Genomic DNA, 25,185 nt, shown 5'->3' on the forward strand with positions numbered 1-25,185 from the left:
TTGCTATAGTAACCCCTAGACCCTTTGGAGAAAGGTATGTGTGCAGAAGGTGGGGGCCTCCTGAGGGTCACAGGCAGTCTTGCCCTTCCTAAAAAGCTACATTACCCATCCTTAGCCTGCACCCAGTGATTAGATCTCATCGTTAGAGATGTCTAGGTGGCTCAGCCGTTGAGCGTCTGCCTTCGGCTCAGGTCATGATACCGGAGTCCTGGGATCAAGTCCTGCATTGGGCTCCCCACAGGAAGCCTGTTTCTCCCTTTATGTCTCTGACTCTCTGTGCCATGAATAAATTAAATCTTTTAAAAAGAAAAGAAATAAATGTCAGGGTCCAGGATCACCTTCCACTAGCCCTGGATTCCTGTGAAGAGGGACAGTGCAGCTTTTTCTCCTGTTTCCAGAGGCTGGAGGGCTGGAAGCCTCACCCCCAAGCAGCTTTGTCCAAAGAACAGGCCAAGAACAGCCCAACCTCCGTCCCCCTCCGGTCCCCCTCCACCCAGGACACTTTTGCAGGCACCTAGCTGTAGTCCTCTCCGACCTCCCACACACTTGTGCCCCTCGCTCCTATCTCACCCCCCAAGACCCTTCCTCTACTACAATCATGGAAATTCACATTTCAAAAATACATTTTAGGGGCTCCTGGGTGGCTCAGTTAAGGGTCTGCCTTCAGCTCAGGTCATGATCCTGGAGTCCCAGGATCCAGCATCAGGGGGTGGGTCCACTTCTCCCTCTGCCTTCCTCCCCTGCTGCCCCCCACCCCTGCTCAAGTTCTCTCTTTCTCACTGTTTCTCTCTCTCTCTCTCTCAAATGAATAACATTAAAAAAAATACATTTTATTTTCTCTCATTTTTTGAGGACAATTCAAAACTTGAGGGGCTTGAAGGGTATGTTCTAGAACAAAATCTGAGGAGAAAGCGAGCAAACCTGTATCAGAGGCAGACTCAGCTTCCAGCTGCTGGAGTTCTGGGGTGGGGATGGTTCTCACCAGTGTCTGCCAGTCTGCCTCTGCTCTAGCTCTGCGTTTTCTCCCTGGGGGTTGTGGGGAACAGAGAAGGGTTGGTGCCCGCTCCCCTGCTGACTCATCCTCACCCACCCCTGCTCATCCCCTTTCCCAGAACTCACCTCTTCTTCCTGGAAACACATGCCCTGGTCACGGCAGGCACTAAGACCAGCACTGGTACAAGCATCCCCAACAGGATGGCCGCAAAGTTGGATGCTTCTGGGGTGCAGGGGACAGAACATAGGGACATGGGATAGAAGACATGGGGGAGGAGACGCCCCCTTTGGATCCTAAGTGGCCACCCAGAAAGGACAGCAGCTCCTAATTTTCTGGGTGGGACTAGGTCTTCCTCCAGAAGGCTGTTGCTCCAAGGCCTCAGCACCATACCCCTAGGATCCTATTGTGTCTCTGGACACACAACTCTCATCAGCCTTGTTAAGGAGGATGTTCAGCGAGCTGGTCCCCTCAAGTCCAGGGTACCATCTTGGCCAGTGCTTCTCAAAGAGCAGCCCTGGGATCATTTCCATCAGTCACTCAGGAGCTTGTTAAAAATGCAGATGTCTGGGCCCACTCCAGACTTACTGAATCTAAATCTCTGGATAGGGGGTGGCAGTGGGGGTGGGGGGGGGTGGAGGGTGGAGGAGGGGGAAGTCCTGAAAGGAACAGATTGAAAAAGCCACCCCCACCCCACCCTGGCCCACTCTGAGGGGAGATAAAGCTGGTGAAAACCACTGGCCCTGAGGCTCAAGAGAAGTCTAGTTTTGGAAGAGGAGAGAAAATAAAAGTTACTGGGAAAGGTTTTGGTGGGACACAAAATGGGGAAATGAGAGTGGGGTGAAGCAAGACTAGAGAAGAGAGAAAAAAAAAAAAAAACTAGAGAAGAGAGCTGGGCTTCAGAGAGAGGATCCCAGAGTACAGCAGTCCTCCCTCACCGAGAGCTTGGCTTTCCACAGGCTCAGCCACCCACCATAACCCATGGTGCAGAAGCAGATGGTCCTCCTCCTGACACAGCCTCACAAGGTCAACAGTAGCCTAATGCAGCAGCACAGGGCCTCGATCATTCACCCCAATTCATTCCCTCACCTCACCATCATCACAAGAAGAAGGGAGAGTGCAATACAATTGGATAGTTTGGGAGAAAGACCACAATAGAGTGACTTTGGTTACAGTCTATGGTTATAATTGTTCTATTTTGTCATTGCTGTTAATCTCTCATTGTGCCTAACTTGTGAATAAAACATCATCATTAGTATGTACATGTAGGAAAAAGCATGGGGTTCAGTATGGTCTGTGATTGGATGGGGTCTTGGCAAGGACTCTGCACAGATTAGCAGGGGCTACTGTACATCAGTAGGGGATGGGTACAGGGACTCAGATTCTTTGAGAGCCCTCATTCTGCTGATTTCTAGGGATCATGTTATACTATTATGTTTTATATAATCTACATTATATTAATAATATACTATCTATCTGTTATAGACCTATAGTGCTTGCTTCGGCAGCATATATACTAAAATGTTATAGACCTATAATAGATATCTATTATACATTAATGTTCTATATATGGAGTAATGCTCCAGCAGCTGGTGGTAGGGAAGGGGCTGTGAGGACACAGGGCCTGGGGTGAAGTTCTTACCTGGTTTTCGGGGAGGTGGCACATTCCGAGACTCTGTACAGAGGTGTCCCCCATAACCAAGCTCACACTCACAGGTGAAGTGGGTTCCCTGCTCCTGGCACCGCCCATCATTCTGACAGGGGTTCTGTAGACACGGGCTCTCTGTGAGGATGAAGGGAGTTATAGAGGGTTCTAGGAGGATACCCGCAGCCAGACAGAGGGGAGGTCATAGAAAGCTAATGCCAGGAAAAGGCACCAGCACTGAGCCTAGCAGATAGCAGCTCTTTCCTCCCTCTGCGCTTCCCAAAAAAGGAAGCAAGAGCTGGATTGAGTGGTAAACTTCCTGACAGCAAGGGGGAGGGTCTCGAGCACAGGACCAGGAGGGACGATCCTCTGTGCAGCACCCCCAACCCCACTCAGACCGGGGGCGGCAGCTTGAAGCAATGGGGAGGTCTGGGCTCACCTCGGAAGCAGCCTCGAGTGAGGTTCCCCAGGGTGCATATCTCCCCAGCACGGCAGCTCAGTGGCTCACACAGCAGCACACCAGAGCTGGCACAGGTGCAGCGCTGGGAGCAGTCCTCAGTCACAAAGCTGTCACCACGCTAGAGGGGGAGAAAGGCCGGGAGGAGGCCATCTGGCTTTTCCTCCCTTGCCCAGCTCTCCTGCCCCCATCAGGCCTCCCCTCCCAGCGCCCACCTGGTAGTAGACGCCGTTGTTGGTGCAGCCGCAGTGGGCCAGGGGAAGGCTCCAGGCACCGCTATAGACATAGCCAGGGAGGCTGGCACAGCCTTCCACGCAGGGCCCCTCACAGTCCCTGGGGGCTGCCAGGTTGGCACAGGAGGCTGGGCATGGCGTCATACAGCTCTGATAGACGGTGTTGGCCGGACATGCCAAGGCTGACGGGAAAGTCATAGTGAGCATGGTGGCCGGGCTGGGGCCTACCCGACAGGTTCGGGGAATGTGGGGCTGGCAGCCGGATGGGGGCACAAGGTCAGCCACCAGAACACAGAGCTTGATAGAAGCCAAGGCCAGAAGAGTGGGCCGGCTGTGGGTGTCTTTCTGTCTGACATTAAGGTGTGCTAAGGGAGTGGAGGAGCAAAGCTGGGCACTGGCTAGGAGGAGCAGGATGGACTGATGGGGGGTGGGGGGTGGAGGGTGTGCCTTCCTGGGTGGGGCAGAGAAGGAGGGTGGCTTGGGAGGACACAGACAGGGTGAGTGGGGGGGGGGGTAGGGGAAGCCCACGGGGGGCAAGGGTGGGAGCTCAGAGTGCATCGGATGGCAGGAATGGCCAAGAGGGTGGGGGACCAGCTGCTGGGGAAGGTCAGTGCCTCACCACAGTGGGTGTGGTCCCGCCAACTGGCCAGGGTGGCGCCCGCCTCCTGGCAGATGATGGCGTACCCGCTGAGGACCTGGCAGCGCAGTTCCTCCTGCTCTTTGGGGTTCCGGGCGGCACACAGATCAAACATACAGTGCCTGGGGGCAACAGGACAGGTGAGGGGCTGTCAGAGACGGGGAGGCGAGGAGACCCGGCCCTGCAGAAGAGGACCTGGAAGCCCCAGCAGGAAGACGTCAGGCAGTGTGTGCGTGTGTGCGTGTGTGCGTGTGTGAGTGTGAGTGTGTGGGGAGGGGTGTCACAGGAACTGAAGCCACAGAGAGAAAGAAGTGAGCCAAACAGAGCTCGGATCCCAGAACTGGCAGCAGGACCCAAAGAAAGGCCAGTCCCCATGCCTGGGCCCTTGACTCACTCCTGGAAAGGCCCCGGGGCCACAGTCTGATGACAGGCAGCAAAGGGTCCATAGGGGTCCACCAGCACCGTACACGCCTGGGTGCTATTGATGAGCCGCAGCTGCTCCACGCTGCATTCTGATGCGTGGAAGCCTAACTCCTCCTCTTCCTTCTCTTCCTTCTCTTGAATGGCTCTGGGGCAGAGAACAAGAGGGCGCCAGGTGAGACCCATGAGGACCGTGAACTTGGGGAGACCTGGGGAGGAAGAGTGGAAAGGCACGAACACAGCCTGGGGTCAGCAAGGCCGGTGTCCCCACAATCGGTCCAAGATGCAATGGCAGGATAAGAAGATCAGGCAAGTCCCGGGCTCTCGCCCTCAGGTGTCCTTCTCTGCTGAGGAGATGAGGTAAGAGGGCGTGGACAGCTACCGGCTGATGCTCCCCTCTCCAGGGCCCAGCCTCCCTGCTCAGAGCCCCAGCCCTCTCACCTTGAGAAGCGGGCGAGATCACCTCCCGTGATCTTCTGTACCTCCCAACTGTGGCTAAAGCTGACAAGGTTGTCAGTGACAGTGCCATTGGGCAGCATAAAGTCATTCCTTTTGTTCCCATCGAAGTTCCCACACAGGCCAAGCACCAGCTTCTTATACATACTGGGCAGCGTGATGACTGTAGGAGGAAGGGATGTTCAGAAGTGAGGCTCCTCACCACCTCTCCAGCCCTCCTGGCCCCTCCCCTGGAGCCTGGGGTCCCAGTCCCATGCAGGGGTCTCCTCACCATGGCTGGCCCGCTGACGGTGGGGTTTGCCCGGCCTCGTCCTAGGCATATCCCCTCTCCTTCCTATCCCCACTCTCAGGTACCTGCGTTTTTGCCTCCATGAAAGGTGACAATCATCTTGAAGTCGGTTGTCAGATATAGGCGATGGCCCCGCATGGTAACCTGCAGGTGGCTGTTGGGCGTGAAGGGGATGGCCATTTTCTGGTTGTTGACCTGGACAAGGAAGACAGAAGCCACGGAGAGTCAGCCTGACCCTCTGCTGCGTCTCCTCTGCCCCTCTGCGCAGCTCGGTATCTGAGTGCCGTCATTCTGTGGGACTACCCTAGTAGTCTTTGCCATCCCTCACAGCAAAGGCCTCCCTGAGGTCTGCTCCCTCGCAGCCATAGTCTTGCAACACAGTGGGACAGAGTGGACGCCCCCAGTACTATCTCAGCCCGCCTCCACCCTTGCACCATGCGTTCTCTCCTCTCTCTCCAGCCTTTTGCTCAGTCCCACTGCCCTCCTCTGCCCCTGCCCACGACACGAGCATAGCACTGCTTCCGACTTTGATAACAAGGCAGGCACCTTGGCCAGGAACTTCCTGGGGAACACAGAGTCCCGGCTTCACCTGTTTTCACCGGCCTCCCGCGGGCCGGCCTGCCTCCCCTGACCCTCCTGGCCTGGTCTGGCTCTTACCACAAGCTGCAGATCAGCCTGGAGCTGGACTGTGAAGCCGTAGACAATCACGATGATTTCGTGCAGGAAGACCGGGCTCCAGGACGAATACACTTTGTTGCGCCCCTCCACGACCAGAGGCACCACCTCAGCAGGGAGCCCGTCTATGGTCTTTATCAGAGTGTAGGTCATGCGGCCCCGGAAGAGGTAGCGAAGGCCATCAAACGTATGGTAATGGGGGTCCCCGTAAATGGAGCATTGTCCCGACCCTGCCAAGAAGGGCCAACACTGAGAAGGGATGCTGCCCAGATATAACAACCACCAGAATCCCTCTATGGCCCTGATGTCTCCGGTCACTCCCCCCCCCCCCCCCCCGCTTTGCTGAGGGCTCCCTGGACACTTGATCTTCAACCTCGTCTCTCCCTAGCCCCAATTTAAAACCTGGTCCCATTCCTTCTTTTTTGCCCTTAAGATAGCAAATCCCAGAGTCGGCCGCAAAGCTGGTGAGAGCCCGCATGAGGCCCCTTCCTCTCCAGACCCCTCCAGCCTTAACCCCTTCCAGCCCTGCCTCTTGCTCCACCTCCCCGATGGCCCCTCTTACTGTTCAATTCACAGCTGCCAACGCCACCCGGTTTGGGCTCACAATGCGAGCCAGCAGGGCAAGAGAACTGCTGGCAGTGAACACTTCCTTCAGTGCAAGAACAGCTTCTGGTGCAGTGAACGGCAATCCAGGTCTTACCTTCCTAGAGAAGACACAGGCAGAACTGGGCCTGCTCAGCCTAGGTCTGCAGTCTGAATGGCTGCATTGGCCCGGGCCAGAGGCAGTTACATGTCCCCTGTACCCTGATGTCCCAAATGTCCCTCCCAGTGGCATCACATTTGTTGTTTTACGTACATTGTTCAGGAAGTACCCATCTTACAGATGACAAAATGGAGGTTACAGGTCCCCTGACTGGTGAGTGGTACCCACAGGATTCAATACAAGGCCACACTTCTTCTGTGATACCACGCCCCATCCCAGTTGTTTGGATTCCTCAGTTCCAAAACCCAAACTACGCACCCCCCAGCCCAGGCCTGGCTGGACAGCACCCAGCCCTGTCACCAGCCCACATACCCTGGGGCCTGCCCTAGAGACATGGGTGCCCCAAGCTGAGAGTTCAGGGAAGGAGAATATGTCAACCTTGAGGTGTCCCCACCCCTGCTTCCTGTCCCCACTCACTGGGAAGGTGCTGCCATAGTCATCCGTGCAGCCGCACTGACTCCTGGGCACACACTCCTGCCCACTGAGCACGTAGCCAGGCTGACAAATGCAGCCCTCCTTGCAAACGGAGGGGACTTGGGAGCCATTGCACTGGTCCATGCAGGAATCTGAGCATGTAGGAAGGCAGGTGGAATAGCTGCTGTGGGTGGGACATTTCAGAGCTGGAGAAGGGGGGTAAACATTTACCGAGCATGAGCTCTGTGCCATGCCTCGAGGAAAGAAAGGAGTAAGAACGCACCCCCAACCCCGCCCCCCAGTCCAGCGTGGGAGACAGAGGTTAGCTAGCAGCCGCAGTGACCTTAATGTGCATGGTCAGTAAGCCTGTGAAAGGCATGCGTGTGTAATAGGAGCACAGCACAGGGAGGTGTGCACTTTGCTGAAGGAGTTAAAGGCCCCCTCCCCCCCTTTTTTTAGATTTTATTTATTTATGAGAGACACAGAGAGAGGCAGAGACATAGACAAAGGGAGAAGCAGGCTTGCTGCGGGGTGCCTGATGCAAGACTCCATCCCCAGGACCCAGGACCCTGCCTGAGCCCAAGGCAGACACTCAACCACTGAGCCACCCAGGCGTTGCTAAATAAAACCCTTTAGGCCAAGTACTTGTGATCCCATGGAAATGTTCACGGGTTGCAAGAGCCTGCAACATAAAGAAGTCAGTTGTCCCTAAATGAAAGTATACATTTCAGACGATCCCAATGAAACATACCAGCAGGATTTTTTTTTTCAGTAGGGCAAGAAGATATTAAAGTAGAAAGGAAGATATGAACAAACCAGAAAACTCAGGAAAATGCTTTTAAAAAAAAGAAAGAAAGAAAAGAGCAATGAGTAGTGAATATCCCTACCAGAAATTAAAACACCGGTGAAACTCTCAAGGATCACAACACTGGGTTACTAGTGAGTGAAGACAGAGCAATGGAAGGGAGAAAAAGCCTGGACAGGGACCTAAATACGTATGGGAATTTAGTATAGGATAAATCATGGCATCTTGGTCAGTGAGGGAAGAAAGAGACTGGTCATTTAAGAATACCAAGACTGGTCATTTTATTTGGGGGAAAAATAAAAACATTGGGGCATCTGAGAGGCTCAGTTGGTTAAGTGTCTGATTCTTGATTTTGGCTCAGGTTGTGATCTTAGGGTCGTGGGATCGAAACCTGAGCCTGAGCCCTGCTCTGCACTCAGTGCAGAGTGTGCCTCTCTCTCTTCCTCTGCTCCTCCTCCTCCCCACTCTCTATCTCTAAAATAAGTAAATAAAATCTTTAAAACAAAACCAAACAGGGACGCCTGGGTGGCTCAGTGGTTGAGCGTCTGCCTTCAGCCCAGGGCATGATCCTGGAGTCCCGAGATCAAGTCCCACGTCGGGCTCCCTGCATGGAGCCTGCTTCTCTCTGTGCCTATGTCTCTGCTTCTCTCCCTGTGTCTCTCATGAATAAATAAATAAAATCTTAAAAAAACAAAACAACAGAACCATCCCCCTGTAAATTAAAAAAAAAAAAACTAAAAATAAATAAAAAATAAAACAAAAACAAACAAAAAACCCACGGGATCCATATCTTATACTGTGCACCGGGATAAAAATCTCTGTGGAGATTTAAACATTTAAATATAAAAAAAGAAGCCATGAGGGATCCCTGGTTGGCGCAGGGGTTTGGCGCCTGCCTTTGGCCCAGGGCGCGATCCTGGAGACCCGGGATCGAATCCCACGTCGGGCTCCCGGTGCATGGGGGCTGCTTCTCCCTCTGCCTGTGTCTCTGCCTCTCTCTCTCTCTCTGTGTGTGTGACTATCATAAATAAATAAAAATTAAAAAAAATTAAAAAAAAGAAAAAGAAAAAAAGAAGCCATGGGACACCTGAGTGGCTCAGTGGTTGAGCACCTGCCTTGGGCTCAGGGCGTGATCCTGGAGTCTCAGGATTGAGGCTCACATTGGGCTGCCTGCATGGAGCCTGCTTCTTTCTGTGCCCTATGTCTCTGCTTCTCTCCCTGTGTCTCTCATGAATAAATCAATTGAATCTTTTTTAAAAATTTACTAAAAAACAAAGCCAGGGCAGCCCTGGTGGCTCAGCGGTTTAGCGCCGCCTTCAGCCCAGGGTGTGATCCTGGAGACCCGGGATCAAGTCCCGCGTTGGGCTCCCTGCAGGGACCCTGCTTCTCCCTCTGCCTGTGTCTCTCATGAATAAATAAATAAAATATTTTTTTAAATAATAATAAAAAAAACAAAGCCAAAGGGGTAGGGGAGGCTGGCTGGCTCAGTCAGCAGCTTCACATTGGATGTAGTGCTTACCAAAAGAAAGAGAAAGGAAGAAAGAAAGAAACCAACCAACCAATCAACCAACCAACCAACCAGCCAACCAACAACCATAACAATGCTGGAGCTAAAAACGAGCAAATTGGTTTTTAAGTTCGGAGTCAAGTATTTGTCACCATGGCTCAAAATGCAGAAGCCACAGAACAAAGACTAATATACACTATCCCACATTTGTGTGTGTGTATGTGTGTGTGTGTGTGTGTATATCTTTTATTTGCATGACAAAAAAGTCAGAGATGAAAAAATAAGAACTGGAAAAATGTGTGTAGCTCATAACACTAACAGGGGGCTACTCTTGGGGCAGTGGCTCAGTCGGTTAAGCATCTGTCTCTTGATCTCAGTTCAGGTCCTGATCTCACGGTCATGAATTCAAGACCCATGTTGGGCTCCATGCTGGGCATAAAGCCTGCTTAAAATTAATTAATTAATTAAAATAACTAAATGAATAAAAGGCTACTCTCTGCAATAGAGAAAGGACCTCCATAGGATAGTTTGATAAAGACTAATGAGCTGGTGGAAAAAATGGTAAAGGGGTACAAAGACATAGCTCACAGCAAAGGAAATCAGACAACTCCCAGACAGATGAAAGAATGCATAACCTCATTCATAACAGGAAAAATGCAAATTAAGACTCTTTGTATTTTTCACATATCCTGATTGGCGGAAAGCCAAAAGTGTGGCAGTGCTCTGGGCGAGGCTATGGGGAATGAGGCACTCTCGTATTACTGGTGGGAATATAAATTCTTCACCCCCCTGTGGAAAGCCAGTTGGCAACATCTCTCAGAAGAGCGAATGCACATGGTCCTCATCCAGCATCACACACCTAGGAATTTATCCTATGGGCAGACGCACGCATACAAAATCATAACTGCATTAAGAGGATCCACTGCAGCACTGTTGGCAATAACAATTGGAAACAACTACAAAGTCCACCAACAGGATACTAGTTAGATAAATTACAACAAATGAGAGGTGCCTGGCTGGCTTAGTCAATAGAGTGTGCGACTCTTGATCTCAGGGTTCTTTTTTTTTTAATTTTTATTTATTTATGATAGTCACAGAGAGAGAGAGAGAGAGAGAGAGGCAGAGACATAGGCAGAGGGAGAAGCAGGCTCCATGCACCGGGAGCCCGACGTGGGATTCGATTCCAGGTCTGCAGGATCGTGCCCTGGGCCAAAGGCAGGCGCTAAACTGCTGTGCCACCCAGGGATCCCTGATCTCAGGGTTCTAAGTTTGAGCTCCACATTGTATGCAGAGATAACTTAAAAATAAAATCTTTGGTCAGCCTGGGTGGCGCAGCGGTTTAGTGCCTCCATCAGCCCAGAGCATGATCCTGGAGACCCAGGATCAAGTCCCATGTCAGGCACCCTGCATGGAGCCTGCTTTTCCTTCTGCCTGTGTCTCTACCTCTCCTTTTCTCTCTGTGTCACTCATGAATAAGCAAATAAAATCTTTTTAAAAAATAAAATAAAATCTTTAAGGGACACCTGAGTGGCTCATTTGGTTGAGCATCCAACTCTTGATCTCAGCTCAGGTCTTTTTTTTTTTTTTTTTTTTTTTTTTTTTTTTAAAGATTCTATTTATTTATTCATGATAGTCACACAGAGAGAGAGAGAGAGGCAGAGACATAGGCAGAGGGAGAAGCAGGCTCCATGCAGGGAGCCCGACGTGGGACTCGATCCCGGGTCTCCAGGATTGCGCCCTGGGCCAAAGGCAGGCGCCAAACCGCTGCGCCACCCAGGGATCCCTCAGCTCAGGTCTTGATCAGGTCGTGAGTTCAAGCCTTGAGTTGGGCTCTGTGCTGGGTGTGGAACCTATTTTAAACTAATTTTAAAAATAAAATCTTTAAAAATATTGTGACAAATGAATTATAATGTAATAATGGGATATCACAGAGCTGCAAAGGAGAATGAGAATCTCCTTAACAAATCTGACCTGAAAGGATCTCCAAACTAGATTATCAAGTGAGAAACACAATGTGCAAGCCACCATGTCTCAAATGCTGTTTGCAAAGAAAAAAAGAAAAATCTATTTGTATTTGTTTTTATGGGGATAAGTAAAATATCTTTGGACAAATATTTAGCTGGTAATAAGGGCAGGCTGGAACCTGGACCCAGGGAGTCAGGATGAGAGGCAGATTTTTCACTAGCAATCTGTTTATTATTAAAAAAATTTTTTTTTTAGTGATTTCCACTCTCAACATGCGGCTCAATCTCATGACCCCGACATTAGGAGCTGCATGCTCTTCTGACTGAGGCAGCCAGGTGCCTTTCACTGGCAATCTTTTAATACTTAAAAAGTTCCTGAACCATGTGAATGCATCACATACTAAAACACACTTTAATCACTGTCTTAAAGTTTAAAAGGTTCTGGAATTATATAATGTGATGGTTGCAGAACTTGGTAAAAATCCTACAAAACAGTGAATTGTATACTTGTAAAGTGGTGAATATCATTGTATGTGAATTATAATTTGAAAAAAAAAAATTTAAGAGCTACGGAAGGATGCCTTGGAGTCTTCCAGGAGAGAGAAGAAAGAGTTTTCCAGGTGCAGGAAACAGTGTGGATAGAAGCAGGAAGGGGTGTGGAAAAGCCAGACCAAGGGGTGTGAGGAATGGGTGGTTTGGTGGTGATGTGCAGGCACACAGGCAAAGAGGCAAGGGAGGCCAGGCCAGGCCAGCTGGTGGCAGGGTCTCAGATGTCTCAGAAAGGAGCTTGGACTTAACCTTGCCCATGAGAGCCATGCAGGGGAGTGACACAATCATATCTCCTTTGGAAAAACAGCACGGTGGAGAAACAGGGGAGAAGCAGCCTGTGCTGTCCCAGTGGGTGATAGGGGGTGGTATGGGCATTGACTGAGCGAGTATTCCGAAGGAGCCAAGTCAGAATAATGAAGTCATGCAGAGGTTGGAAACAATGGGGAAAGGAAGACAGGAAGCTTGAAGGGACACACAGACAGAACCGAGGTGTGGGAGCGGTCTGGGGTGACATAGGGGACACTCACGGCAGAAGCTGCTGTTTCTCCAGATTGGGGTCTTGAGCCCCTTGGCCTTGCAGGCGGCTCCGAAGGTTTCCAAAGACCCACAGAGGGCGCTCTTCAGGCGTCCAAAACGACAGAGCTTTTGGATACAGAGGAGCAGGAAGCGCCTGGGGACCACATGGGTGGCACATTGAGCCCAGGCTGGAGCCTCAAAGGCCACCTGGCATTGTTCTTGGGCTCTCGCTATGTCAGCTGTGCTGCAGTTTATATCTAACTTCTGCCTTTCTGCTTGGATCTTCTGGTCATCTTGTTGGCAACTGCAGTAGAGAAAAGAGTCATCAGAAGCACAGCCACTGCCCCACCTCTGGCACTCCTGAGTGGCTCAGAAGACCCGTTGGTCTTCACCAGGAAGCTGGTCTCAGCTCTGGGCACCGTCCTTGCAGCCTCAGTCCCCTCCCACATTTTGAAGCCAAAAAGGGAAGACTTTTCATGTGTCCCCAGACAGCTTCCTGGGACCCAGAAGCCACCCTTTGTTGAGTCACACACATACAGGAATGCTCCAGTCTTCCCATCCCTGGGTGTTCCATATAGCCTAGGGTCCCGACTCGTGTTCCTACAGGAATGTAGAGACTTTGGGGGACAATTACTTTGGGTTAGACTCCTTATCTTGCCAACTGTCCACAAATTCACTGTCATTCTGGGCTAGTTCATCGTCGGGCATCATGAGCTCATCCTCTTCCTCACCATTGAAGTTTCCACACATGCCGCAAACCTGGGTGGGCAAAGGGGTTCTCAGCAGTGGGGGCTGGGTGGGTGGGGGGCAGGGAGGCAGAAGAGCCTTTCCACCCTTTAGAAAAAGGTGCACTCCCAGCCCTCCTCCTCTCTGGGGAAGGACCACTTGGGTCTGGAGAGGGCTTAGCGCCCTCTGGAGGCGAACTGCCCCGGAGAAGAGCCAAGGGTTTCCCCCACCTTTTGGTAATAGACTGTAGGGAGCTCGACCTCTAAGAAACCATTGCCGTCAAACTTGACCTGCAGCCCGATGTTAACATTGAGCAAGGTGTAGATGCCACTGGTAGTGATTCGGACCCCCTGGATCTGGGTGGTCGAGGGAAGGGTAACCTGTGTGCCGTTGATCTACAGAGGAGGGCAGGGCAGGTGAATGGGAAGAAGGAATGGAGCACCCTCCCCAGAGGGGGGCTGGTGTCCTCCCTCCCCACCTACATCACCCGGCTCACCAGCACACGCGTGTCACTTTTCAAGGTGACCTGAGTGTTGAAGATGTCAACATTGACCTGGTAGAGGTAGGAAGCATCAGACTGGCCTTTCTGCTTCCTGTGCTTGCCACTGATCTTGAAGAAAGGCAGGTCCATGGTGGAGTGGCACACTTTCACCAGGACATAAGTGCAGGTGCCCCTGAAGGTATGGTGAGTGCCATCGAATGTCACGTACTGGGAGTAGTTTGAGGTACGGCACACTCCCATACCTGGCGGAGAGAGAAGGGTAGCTGAGGAGTGATCTAGCCTGCACAAGAACAAGTGCTCCCCCCACCTTTCAGGGGAGGACATGAAGGTGAGGGAGCCCCCCTCCACCCAAAAGGGAAGGAAGGTGAAAAGAAAAGAAGCGAATCTCAGTGGCCAGGCTAGGAGGCGGCTTGGGGTGCAGTGGGTGCTCCTGTACCAGCGAGAGTTTCATAATGTCAAAGTTCATGGCTGGGAGAATTATGAGTGAACCCGAGGAACCCTTCCTGATGGCACAAGGGTCATCATTTCCCACCAGAAGCTCTTTGGGAGACAGCAGGGATAGGAGCCAGAGTGCTACAGATGCGGGAGAGGTGGGGAGGAGGGGGAGCTGGGGAGAGCAGTCTGTGACTTCATGGTCCTCCCATGCACTGAAGGGCCTCATACCCAAAGCTCGGCAGCGCAGCAACCCATCCACTGGCCGGCACAACTGGCCAGTCTTGCAGGTGGTCTGGTGGCAGGAGATGACGTTGTGAGTGGAGCAGGTGCAGAGCCTGGAGCAGAAGTTGTCTGTGTACCAGCTCTCTCCGACCTGTGGGGTGGGGGCATCAGCAGAGCCAATAGAAGTTTGGAAACCAGAGTTGGACAGAAACACCCCCCCCCCCCCCCCCCCCCCCCCGCGCCCTGACCCACCACTTCCTCCAGGACGCCTGCCCCGCCCCACCCACCCCTCCAGGCTTGCTACTCTTGACTGCTTGCTTGCATCCCTAGCCTTTCTCAACCTTTTGACTTCTAGACTTGCTGCTCAGCCCCTAGATCTCGCTGGTCCACACTAACTCTTCACAGGCTCTGAGCCCTCCTGCCCCCAAACATGTGGAGTCGCACTCTGGCCCCTCACCAGGTGGTAGTAACCCTCCTGGTCAACACAGCCACACTGGCTGAGGGGCACACAGGAGGTTCCACTCAGGATGTGGCCTTTCTGGCACTCACAGCCCTCGGTACAGGGCAGTACTGCTGAGCAGTCTCTTGGGGTGTTCAGGCTGAGGCAGGTGGCAGGGCAGGGGTTGGCACAGTGGCTATAGTTGCTGCCAGAAGGGCACTTCAGAGCTAGGAAGAAACCAGTGTTAGAAAGGGCAGTGATTTCCGGCCCCCCGATCTTGGGGCATCAAGAGTTCTGGGAATGTTTATCAGATGAACAGATCAACAAAATGAGGTCTATCCACACTGTGGAATGTTATTCAGCCTTAAAAAAGACATTGTGGCACATGCTCCAACATGGATGAACCTTGAAGACATGCTAGGTGAAACAAGCCAGTCCCCAAAAGAGAAATCCTGTATGATTTCACTTATGTGGGGTCCACAGAGTCCAATTCACGGAGACAGAATAACCACAGAGAATGTGGGTGCTGGGGCTGGGGAAGGTAGGACAGAGACTTAGTGTTTAACGAGTGCAGAGTTTCAGTTGGGGATGATGAAAAATTTCTGTAGATGGATGGTGGTCCTGGTTGCACAACAATGTGAATGTACTTTATGCCACAGAACTGGATACTTAAAAATTATCAAAATGGGGAATTTTATGTTATGTATATTTTAGCACAATTAAAAAAAAGTTCCTGGAAAAGAGAGTAAGGAAGGGAACAGAGTTGGCTCAGGTCAGATGGGAAGGAGGCAGTAACCAAACAAGGGTAGAAGGTCTTGATGAGGAGAGAGTCAGAAGGAGGAGGCTCCCAGGGCAGGCAAACGGGTTGAAGAGGAGGGTTGGCCTTGGAGGAAAGAGGGCAAAGGAAGAGGGTGCCCTTTGGGGGCTGAGAGCAGGCTGTGAAGGGAGAACAGAGAGGCAGACTCTAAGGAGAGGGAGAGAGAGAGGGATCTGGTCGCCTCTTCCCAGCTCCAAGAGCAGGTGGTGGGGTCACTCACGGCAGAAGGTGCTATTCCGCCAGCTGAGGGCCTGGCCAGCGTGGGCACACAGGGATGCATAGGCCTGTAGGGAGCGGCACAGGGTCAGGGGGTCGCCCTTGGTCACACACTGACCATACACACAGCTGACGAAGCTGGACTGGGGAGACACCATGCTGTGGCACTGGGAAAAGGGTCCTGGAGGATAAAACAACATACCGAGTGTTGTCTTGGAAAGGAATAGAACCATGCAACTATTTGTTTTCTTTTTTCATTTGTAAAAAATATTTTATTTATTTATTCATGAGCGACACGGAGAGAGAGGTGGAGACATAGGCAGAGGGAGAAGCAGGTTCCCTGCAGGGAGCCTGATGCAGAACTTGATCCCAGGACCCCGGGATCACAACTTGAGCTGAAGGCACATGCTCAACCGCTGAGCCATCCAGGTGCCCCTCAACATCCATTTCAATCAAACTTCATAATTATTGGGGCACCGGGGGGTTCGGTTCAGTCGGTGGAGCACCCAACTCTTGATTTCAGCTCAGATCAGAGTCTCAGGGTTTGTGAGATCGAGCTCCACATTGAGCTCTGTGCTCAGCACAGAGTCTGCTTGAGATTCTTCCTCTTGCCCCTCCCACCCCTCTGCTCTCCCCCTGCTCTCTCTCTCTCTCTCTCTCTCTCTCTTTCTCAAAATACATTTTAAAAGTCCTGTAATTATCGAGAACCCGCTGTCTGAAATGCAAAATAACGACCCATCCATCAGAGTTCCTGAGATGAACACCGCCTCTGCTTTCCCTCTCGTTTGCCTTCCTCCTGACCTTGTGTCTATTATGTGTCTCATCCTTCCTCCCTCTCTGAGCGGTCCCCCTCCTCTCCCACCAAGGGGAGGAAAAAGCGGCTCACTGGAGATGTAACTTACCCCTATAGCTCCTTAAGATATCACAACCCTTTCGCCACCTGTTTGCTTCACTGGCACTGTGGCATCTGAAGGGCTTGGCACCCCTCACAAAGCACCTACATGAGGAGAGAGGAAAGGATAGGAATTTAGCATTGGGGAAAACTTCACCCCAAAACTGAAGCAAAACGTGAAGCATGAAAGTGGGAGGGGAATAAAGACAGGAGAAGAGAAGAAAATGCTCCCTTAGGTAGGAAGGGCAGAGATGCAGCGGGAAAGAACAAGGTCAGCTCTCTGGATAGAATTTCCAAAGAGATAGATCAGTAATCATAGGAGCTAGCCGGGGTAGAGGAGGTGGGAAAAACCTTTGGTCCATTCCAGGCTCAGAGAGATCAGGGGCAGACAAAGGACCCTCCTCTCAACCCAGGCTGCCTGCTGAGACTCCTCCCCAGGTCGGGCTCCCCGCATTCCCAGCTCACCCTGGTTCAGAGTACTCAGGTAACTTCCAGGCGGCCCCCAGGTAGGCAGAGCCAGACACGGGCCTTTTGTTGGGGAGCAGATTGTCATCCAGGCTATTGTTGTTGTAGTTGCCTGGAGGAGGGGTCATTTTGAGGCCACTGAGGCACCCTGCCACTAGACCCACCCCAGGACCACCAACTTCCACCCAGAAGAGTCAGCCACTTTGAATTCTTCACTCAACAGACCAAGGTTTATCCTTTCTTTCTCTTCACCTTGGCTTCCCTTAACACCTACCCTCACGCACAGCACCCTCAAACAATTGCTGGGCAGACAAGCCCTGAGGACACCTAATTAAATGTGTGGATGTACAGGACCAGGACAGACTCTTGCCCATTGTCCCCATCTTTTTTAAAATATTTTATTTATTTATTCATGACAGACATGGAGAGAGGCAGAGACATAGGCAGAGGGAGAAGAAGGCTCCCTGCGGGGAGCCCGATGTGGGACTCGACCCCAGGACCCCAGGATCATGACCTGAGCTGAAGGCAGACACTCAACCACTGAGGTACCCATTGTCCCCACTTGGCCTGCAGATGCCCAGGGAACTCACCACACAACCCGCAGAGCTGGCCAGCATATGAGGAGGGCACAGTCACTTCAACCAGGTGGTTCCCGTCATAACGTACTTGAAGCCCAAAGTCCGTGTAGAGGAGGATAAAGGAGCCACTGGGCCTTATGCTCACCCGGCCTTGTGCAGGCCACAGAGGCAGGGCCACCCGGCGACCATTCAGCTACACAGGCAGGGAAGACGCGGTATTGAAAGGCTTGCTTGGGACAAGGACAACGGGGCCAGGACTAGGGAGCAGACAGGGATGGTGAAGTATCTCCAAAATTGGGACTGGGTCTGCTGTGGGCTATTCCCAGAGTCTCTAGGAGCCCCAGAAGGAGGGAGAGAGACAGACTCTGAGCAGGCTGGGGGTAGGGGGCCCGGATAGGTGGGCAGAGGCACATACCATGACCTTGTAGCCTTTGATCAGTGAGATTTTCAGGTTGAAGACCTGCACATTGACAGCTCTGACGTAGGAGGCCTCTAAGTTTCCACTGCGAAACTCACTGGTGGTGCTCACCGTGAAGTTCTCTAGGGGCGTAGGCTGGCAAGGCTGGGTCAGGATATAGGCACAGGTGCCCATGAAGTGGTGCAGGGCTCCGTCAAACGTCAAGTAGTGGGGGTCCCCCGAGACAGCGCAGGTGGCAGACTCTGGGGTGGAGAATATGGAATTCAGAGAGCACTCCCAACCCTGAGCTGCCATCCTGGTGAGTCCATGTTGGAACGGGATCCACGACTCATCCATGTGGTTGGCCTGACCTGGAAAGGTCAAGGACAGGGACTGCCCCAACCTCTCTGGGTCCATGAAGAGGCTGCTTTGGCTTGGGCCAAAGGCTTCCAGCCTCCCGTGAAGCCCCAGCTCTCTGGGGTGCCTGCTTTGGGGCAGAACCATGACCTTGCTCAAGCCCACATGGGCACCACCACCCCCACCCCATTCCCCGGCTCACCTTCCACCTGGGTGCTTACCTCGGGCATGACAGCCATAGGTACCATTGTACTGAGCACAGACCTCCTGGGACTGGCACTTCCAGTGTCGGCAGTGAATTCTATTCTTGCCCTCACAGGCACAGAGCTCTCTGCAGCCTGGCTTGAACCACTGCTCCCCTACCTGGCAGACAGAAGGAGGGAAGGTTAAGAGGTCATTCTCAAGTCTGACTGCTGACCCACAGCCACTCCCAGCTTGCTCGCAGGGGAGCCATTCCGGTCATCCTGAAGCTCCAGGTTTAGTTCCAAAGTCTGGCATTCACTTACTTATTCATTTGTTTGTTCCTTCCCTATTTCAACAGATATTTATCTACCTGCACTAGGTGTTAGGGATTCCAGAATGAACTAAATGGACAATGTTCCTGCCCTAACAGCTCACAATGGAGGGCAGGGGGATTAGGGCAGTAAACAGGTAAACTAAAACATCAGGTACTCCAATACAATATGCACCCAAAGAAGACAATGGCAGGGGTGGGGGGTGGCAAGGAGGCTTTCCCGCCATTAACACGAACAATAAGCACTTGCTACAGAAGTTTAGAGGGATGCCTTTTGACTTAACTAATCAGGAAGGCTTCAAGGAGGCTGCGGCATTTGAATAGCGCCTCAGAGCAGATGAAGGATTCCAAGAGCCATGGTGGCTGGGAGGCAGTGCAGAGACAAAGGGGCTGCAGAGAAGGTAACATTGACAGGAGAGCAAGGCGAGGATAGAGTGTTCAGTGGGCCAGGTTGGAGCCAGACCAAGGGCTGTGACGGACACCAGTGCCATTCCCGGGGACAGGGTGAGGGGCAGGCAAAGAAGGAAGAGAGAAGCACCACAGATGAGAGTCTGGCTCCAAGTACCACCTCTGAGGTAGTGTGCGGACAGGGGCCCAGGCTGGGGCCAAAGTCATTCAGCAAAGAAAGGGGCTCATGGCCCAGGAAGACATGGTGTTTGGAAAGATGTTTGTGTTTGCACAGATAACACAGAGAAGTGCCTGAGCCCAGAGGACCAGAAACTCTGGAAAAATGACTCAGGTGCATGAAGAGGAAAGAGCCACGGGTCTCAGATCTGCTGGCAGCGTGGAGACAAGCTGCTGGGACTCCATCCCATTCTGTGGGAAAAGCACTAGAGCTGAAGAAAGAAATGGGGAATCAGATCCGAGTCGGAGAGCCGCTACCCACAGCCCTCCATGCCTCAGCTCCCCACCTTCCATCCTGCACCCAGGCTTCCCCAGACTTCAGAACCAGAGGTGGCATGGTGGAGTCCCAGAGGCTCACCTTGAGGTAGCCCATTGTGGGCTCGAGGCACCCACACTGGGATGGGAGGACACACTGGAGGCCGTTGAGGACGAAGCCCGGGTTGCACTCGCAGCCCTCCACACACCGTTCCTGGCAGGACATGCCGAAGAACCCGGAATGGCAGGTGGCAGGGCAAGGCCTGGCACACACAGTGTACCTGCTGTTGGGTGGGCAGGTCAGAGCTGGTGGGGGAGGAAACAGAGGTGAGAAGAGCAGAGGGCAGGACAGGGAAAAGGGGATGAGTCGAGGTCTGTTGAGAGGACAGCTTTCAGAGGGCCCACAGCTAGAGGCTTCTGACCAATCCTGAGAAGCAGGGAGTGACTGGGAAAAATGGGACCAAGGAGCTCAGCTTCCCCGCTGGCCCTGGAGAGTGGCCTACGGGAGGCTACCAAGAGGCAGGTCCCAGGATGCAGACAGATCCAAGCGTCTCAGCTGCTGTATAGACACTCCCAAAACAAGCAGTCAGGGTGACAGCAGGGGAATGCACCCATGGGGCCTTGATCAAGGGCATGTCCTTGCCCTATAGCAAGCTTCCCGAAGGAGGCTGTAGGGGGCACCACGAGGCAGTCATGTTGCACCCACTCACGACAGGAGTCTGTGTGTCCTGCATGCAGAGGACAACAATTTGGGCACTTGCATACACAGACGTGCATTGCTCTGCATAGCCTCAAGGGCTGGGAGGGCTTTCCGAGTTTGCAAGGGACGGTGATTTTTCCTCAGTGGATTTTCTTTTTTTTTTTTTTAAAGATTTTATTTATTTATTCATGAGAGACACACACAGAGAGAGAGAGAGAGAGGCAGAGACATAGGCAGAGGGAGAAGCAGGCTCCATGCAGGGAGCCTGATGCAGGGAACCTGATGCAGGACTCGATCCTGGGACTCCAGGATCACACCCTGGGCTGAAGGCACGAGCTAAACCACTGAGCCACCCAGGGATCCCCGTTTTTCTTTTTTATTTGAGGGAGAGAGAGAATAGAGAGAAAGAATGAGTAAAGGGAGGGGGACAGGGAGAAGCAGACCCCCCCTGTCCCCCCCCCAGGCAGGGAGCCTGACCTGAGCCAAAGGCAGCCCCTTCACCGACTGACCCCCACCAGGTGCCCCATTGGTGAATATTTCTGACTGTAGCTTTCCCTGTGCACATGTGGAAGCAGAGGGGTTCAACCAGCACCCACCGCCGCCCTGTCCTAACACCCAAGATGCAAGCCCTATGCTCGCATCTGTGCATCAAGGAAGAGGCCTGGCTGCTCTGCACAACTCACGGCAGAACTGGGGTTCCCTCCAGGGCTTCACTGGGTAGCCAGCCTCCTGGCAGATCTCGGTCAGGACTGCCATGTGGAGACACAGCCCTGACTGCAGCCCCTCGGATTTGCACCCGTCAAGAATGCAGTTCTTGAAGAACCGAGAGGTCTTGAGGTGAGGCAGACAGGCCCTGAGGGGAGGGAGGCCAGGTCAGAAGGACCGACCCCAGGCACCCAGTGACCCCCTCCCACAGCCCTAACCCAGCCCCCTCATACTCAAAGGCTCCGTGGGTGTCCGTGAGCCGTCCACAGTACAGGAGTCCCGACAGACTGTTCAGAAAACCCGAGTTGCAAGACGAAGGATTTGTCGTGTTCTTCGGACACCTAGAAGGGACCGGCCCCAGATGCCCTCGAGGCTCGCCTCCATGGGGCCCAGCCCCCACCCCAGCGGGGTCGCAGCGGCTCTTGCTCTCTGCAGCCCCTGGCGGACAGTATCCGAACCCCAAGTCCCAAAGGAGGAGGGAAAACCTGGGCCCGGGGCCCCCAGGTGGTAGGCTGCTTGGTGTCACCCTGGAGCGGCAGAGGTGGGACGGGGCGTGGTGGTGCGAAGTCTGTGAACTTGGCCCGAAGGGGAGCAGGGAAAAGGAGGACAGAGGTGGGGAGCATGCAGGAGAGGAGAAAGAAGAAGCAGGGTGATGCCAGCCGGGTGCATGGTTCTCAGAAAGGAGAGGAGCAGGAGGGCAGAAGCAGGCTGGGGGTGTCCTCACTCCTTGTCCTCGTCCTCCGCCATCTGCCAGCTGTTGCCCAGCTCCTCTGCGTTCAGTGCTGGCGTGCCATCTGGCTTCCAGTTGTCGTTGCCACTGTCCCCATCGTAGTTGCCGCAGAAGCCACAGAGTTTCCTAGAGTAGGTGCTGTGGGGCCGTGGGGAGAAAAGGAGGAGGCATTGATGGAGAGAAGGGGCTCCAGTCGGCCGAGGGACCGTGGCAGAGAAGGGCAGGGCCTGGGGCTCGGGTGGCAGGTGGCGGAGGATTACCAGGTGCAGACCTGGGGGTTGGGGTTGCCGGTGCCAAGTGTGCCAGGACCTCCCAGCCCTCACCCCGGAGCCAGCCTTACTGCTCCCCTCATCCCCTTCCACTCACATCCCATCTTCTCACATTCCTGTTTGTTCCTTGCTGTCTGCCACTCACCACCTACAAAGACATTCTTTTCCCTGTTCCTCTGGGGAACCACACTTTTTTTTTTTTTTTTTTATGTATTCATTAGAGATACACAGAGAGAAGCAGAGACATAGGCAGAGGGAGAGGTCCCCTGTGAGGAGCCCTATGTGGGACCACAACCTGAGCCAAAGGCAGACACTCAACCACTGAGCCACCCAGAAGCCCTGGAACCATTCTTTCTTGATGGGCATCAACTGAACACTCTTCAGAAAGCTCCCGAGACCCTTCTAGCACATTCCCAAAGCATTGTGTGTATATCCTGCTATTATCACACTGCCCTAAGACCTCCTGTCTCCTCATCCAAAGGGAGGCCTGTCAGTTAAGTGCTTCCTACCCAGGGCTTGAGAGTTAGTACCTGGAAGGGAAGGGGAGGGAAAGGACCCCTCACCTGTGCACATTCATAAACAGCTGCTGGTCACCATCCCATCTCACCCGCAAACCAAACGTCTGCAACTCCACAAATCGGCCACTTGAAGCCAGGAAGATGCCTTTAGAAGGTATGGCGGGGAGTGTGACTTGCCGACCCCCAACCTGGAAGGTGGGTCAAGGGAGAAGATAGAGACACAGATGAGAAGGGGGGGGGTCAAGGGGACTCCCCTGCAGATTCCTGCATCCAAGCTGGAAGGCACGACACCGCCCCACAGTAATCCTTGGTAATAGATGGGATGCTGTGGAAGCCGTCCCCGAGAAGGTCGGAGGCTGCAGCCGCTGGCTAGGACATGGCAGCCCATGGGGACAGGCCACTGCCAGGCCTGGAGGCGCTGGCGGGACTGAAGAGAAATGGAGACTCACCAGTGTTTCCCTGCCCTTGAGTAGTGTGATGGTGACCCCAGGCAGGGTCACGTAGATTTTGCTCAGGTAGGACATGCCTTTCTGTCCTCGATCCTCATTCTTAGCTGCCACCCTGAAGAATGGCTCTGGATGGGGAGAGGGGTGAAGAGCACCCAGGGGCTCATTCAACAAGCATTTCTGAGCATCCGCTGAGGGTGGTGCCCACACCTGGCATGGCAGGGATAAAGGGGCCCTGAGACACTGGCTCTGCAGTTCTGGAGGGGGGACGGGACCCACAAGTGAGTGGGGCGTGACTGTCTGCCTTCTTCCAAGATAGTCTGAGACTGCTGAGACTCGTCTCCCCTCAAGGGACTGGGACTTCCTCCCCGGCTAGGCATTTGTAATAGTTCTTTCCTCCCTCTATTGCCATTATCTCGGGCAGACCCTCACTAAAACTGTGTAGTCTGGTCCCGCAAGTGTCCTACTTCTCGGGTGGCCTGGGGTGGCCCTGTCAACCCTTACTTTATAGAAGGCCTTGTTCCCGTCTTGTGCTTCCCATCTGTCCCTGGCCTTTTCCTGCCACCCACTGAGCTCCCATGCTCAGCTGTTCTGATCTTAGACCCTGGGCCAGGGGCCAGGCATCTCCAGGGCCCTACCTGTTGAGTTGCCACAGGTTTGGGCCAAGATGTAGGTACATTTGCCCAAGAAGCTGAAGTGCCTCCCATCAAAGGTAACTTGATGCGGGTCTCCATAGACAGCGCAGGTGCCAGTGCCTGCCGAGGGGAGGGAGCACATGAAGTGAAGCCACTGCCGCAGCTCCACTGGGTGGGACTGGCCCTGTGGCCACTTCACCCAGCCAGTGGCATGCCCCAGTTCCTCTGGTTGAGGGAGGACCATGGGGGTCAACCCCACTCTGACAGGCTGGAAGGCAGGGGTAGCATAAGGGGAGGGTCTCACCATAGGGTTGGCATTCGTACTGGCCGTTGTTCAGCTGGCACACCGTGTTTGTCCCACACCGAGCGAGGTGGCACTCTATCTGACTGCCAGGCCTGCAGTGGCAGCGTTCTGTGCAATTAGAGCTGAACCACTCTGCCCCAGGCTAGGAGCAGGGGATCCAGAGTCACTACGCCATGGCCCTTGGGGCCCTTCCCCCTTCACCACCACACCTACAGACCTAACCTTGCTCATACTCTCCCTCTTCCCACCCACTACTAGATATTCCTGTCTACCACAGGACATTTGCACATACTGCTCTCTCATCCTGGAATGCTTTTCTGCTCCTATCCAAGTCATTCTTATGCAGTCAGCAGAGTTCAGCTCAAGGGTCACTACCTTCTTGGGAAGACTTCTCAGACCCCCCTGACTAGGTCATCCTCACAGCTCCAGGTACCCTTCCTTCCCAGGAATTACCACAATTGCACTTTCATGTTAATTTCTGTGATTCTTGGATTTGCAAGCACTATGTGAGGGACCATATCTCTTTATTCACTACTGTAGCCTTAACACATAACAGTGCTTGGCAGGAGCTCTCAAGAAACATTTGCTGTATCAGAGTGCCCCAAGACCCAAAGTGTCCTCCAGGATCTGAGCATTAAGAGAGCATGGACCACGTCCTATTCATGGTGGCCCCAATTCCAGGAAGGTTGAAAGTACTCAAGAAACATTCATCAGATGCATAAATGAATACATAAGAAATGCAAACATGTCTCCTGGGACAGGCAATAGATGCCTAATGCTGATGGTTGTGATAGATCTTTCTGAGGCTGAAGCTAATCCTAATGCTGACACAGGGACATCCAGGAGCCTGGTCAAAGGGAGTTGGGGGAGAAAGCGGTCCCCCGAAGAGACAAATAGGAACTCAGATGACCAATGGGAAGAACATTTGGAGCTGAGAGGAGCCACTGGACACTAGCAAATAGTTTAATGCACTTTTAATAGGTTACATATGATATTTACCATAATTTGCTAATAATAACAACATTTCTTAAGTACTTGGATCTAATCTCATCTGCACAACAAACTTATGAAGTAGGTAGAAATTATTATGTGCACATTCTGTCGATCCAGAAACAGAT

General features: G+C 52.9%; 1 protein-coding gene across 1 annotated transcript in view; it reads right to left on the minus strand.

The window, feature by feature from the left end:
* Positions 1-809: 809 nt before the first annotated feature.
* Positions 810-25,185, minus strand: part of ZAN (zonadhesin) — a 38,912-nt gene continuing 14,536 nt past the window's right edge. The window contains exons 20-51 of the mRNA XM_038539237.1: positions 24,068-24,209; positions 23,767-23,883; positions 23,132-23,256; positions 22,728-22,870; positions 21,890-22,033; positions 21,399-21,506; positions 21,144-21,313; positions 19,864-20,066; positions 18,589-18,730; positions 18,029-18,273; positions 17,626-17,806; positions 17,036-17,147; positions 16,581-16,675; positions 15,683-15,859; positions 14,664-14,872; positions 14,213-14,357; positions 13,544-13,791; positions 13,278-13,442; positions 12,956-13,080; positions 12,333-12,625; positions 6,984-7,186; positions 6,366-6,507; positions 5,786-6,033; positions 5,194-5,323; positions 4,825-5,002; positions 4,358-4,531; positions 3,946-4,085; positions 3,309-3,508; positions 3,076-3,214; positions 2,634-2,774; positions 1,120-1,216; positions 810-1,026 (exon numbers count right to left, since the gene is read on the minus strand). Coding sequence (XP_038395165.1) covers positions 1,008-1,026; positions 1,120-1,216; positions 2,634-2,774; positions 3,076-3,214; positions 3,309-3,508; positions 3,946-4,085; positions 4,358-4,531; positions 4,825-5,002; positions 5,194-5,323; positions 5,786-6,033; positions 6,366-6,507; positions 6,984-7,186; positions 12,333-12,625; positions 12,956-13,080; positions 13,278-13,442; positions 13,544-13,791; positions 14,213-14,357; positions 14,664-14,872; positions 15,683-15,859; positions 16,581-16,675; positions 17,036-17,147; positions 17,626-17,806; positions 18,029-18,273; positions 18,589-18,730; positions 19,864-20,066; positions 21,144-21,313; positions 21,399-21,506; positions 21,890-22,033; positions 22,728-22,870; positions 23,132-23,256; positions 23,767-23,883; positions 24,068-24,209 — 5,100 coding nt within the window. The 3' untranslated portion in view covers positions 810-1,007. The remainder of the gene's footprint in view (positions 1,027-1,119; positions 1,217-2,633; positions 2,775-3,075; positions 3,215-3,308; positions 3,509-3,945; positions 4,086-4,357; positions 4,532-4,824; positions 5,003-5,193; positions 5,324-5,785; positions 6,034-6,365; positions 6,508-6,983; positions 7,187-12,332; positions 12,626-12,955; positions 13,081-13,277; positions 13,443-13,543; positions 13,792-14,212; positions 14,358-14,663; positions 14,873-15,682; positions 15,860-16,580; positions 16,676-17,035; positions 17,148-17,625; positions 17,807-18,028; positions 18,274-18,588; positions 18,731-19,863; positions 20,067-21,143; positions 21,314-21,398; positions 21,507-21,889; positions 22,034-22,727; positions 22,871-23,131; positions 23,257-23,766; positions 23,884-24,067; positions 24,210-25,185) is intronic.

This window comes from Canis lupus, chromosome 6 (genome assembly GCF_011100685.1).
Source record: "Canis lupus familiaris isolate Mischka breed German Shepherd chromosome 6, alternate assembly UU_Cfam_GSD_1.0, whole genome shotgun sequence".
NCBI lineage: Eukaryota > Metazoa > Chordata > Mammalia > Carnivora > Canidae > Canis > Canis lupus.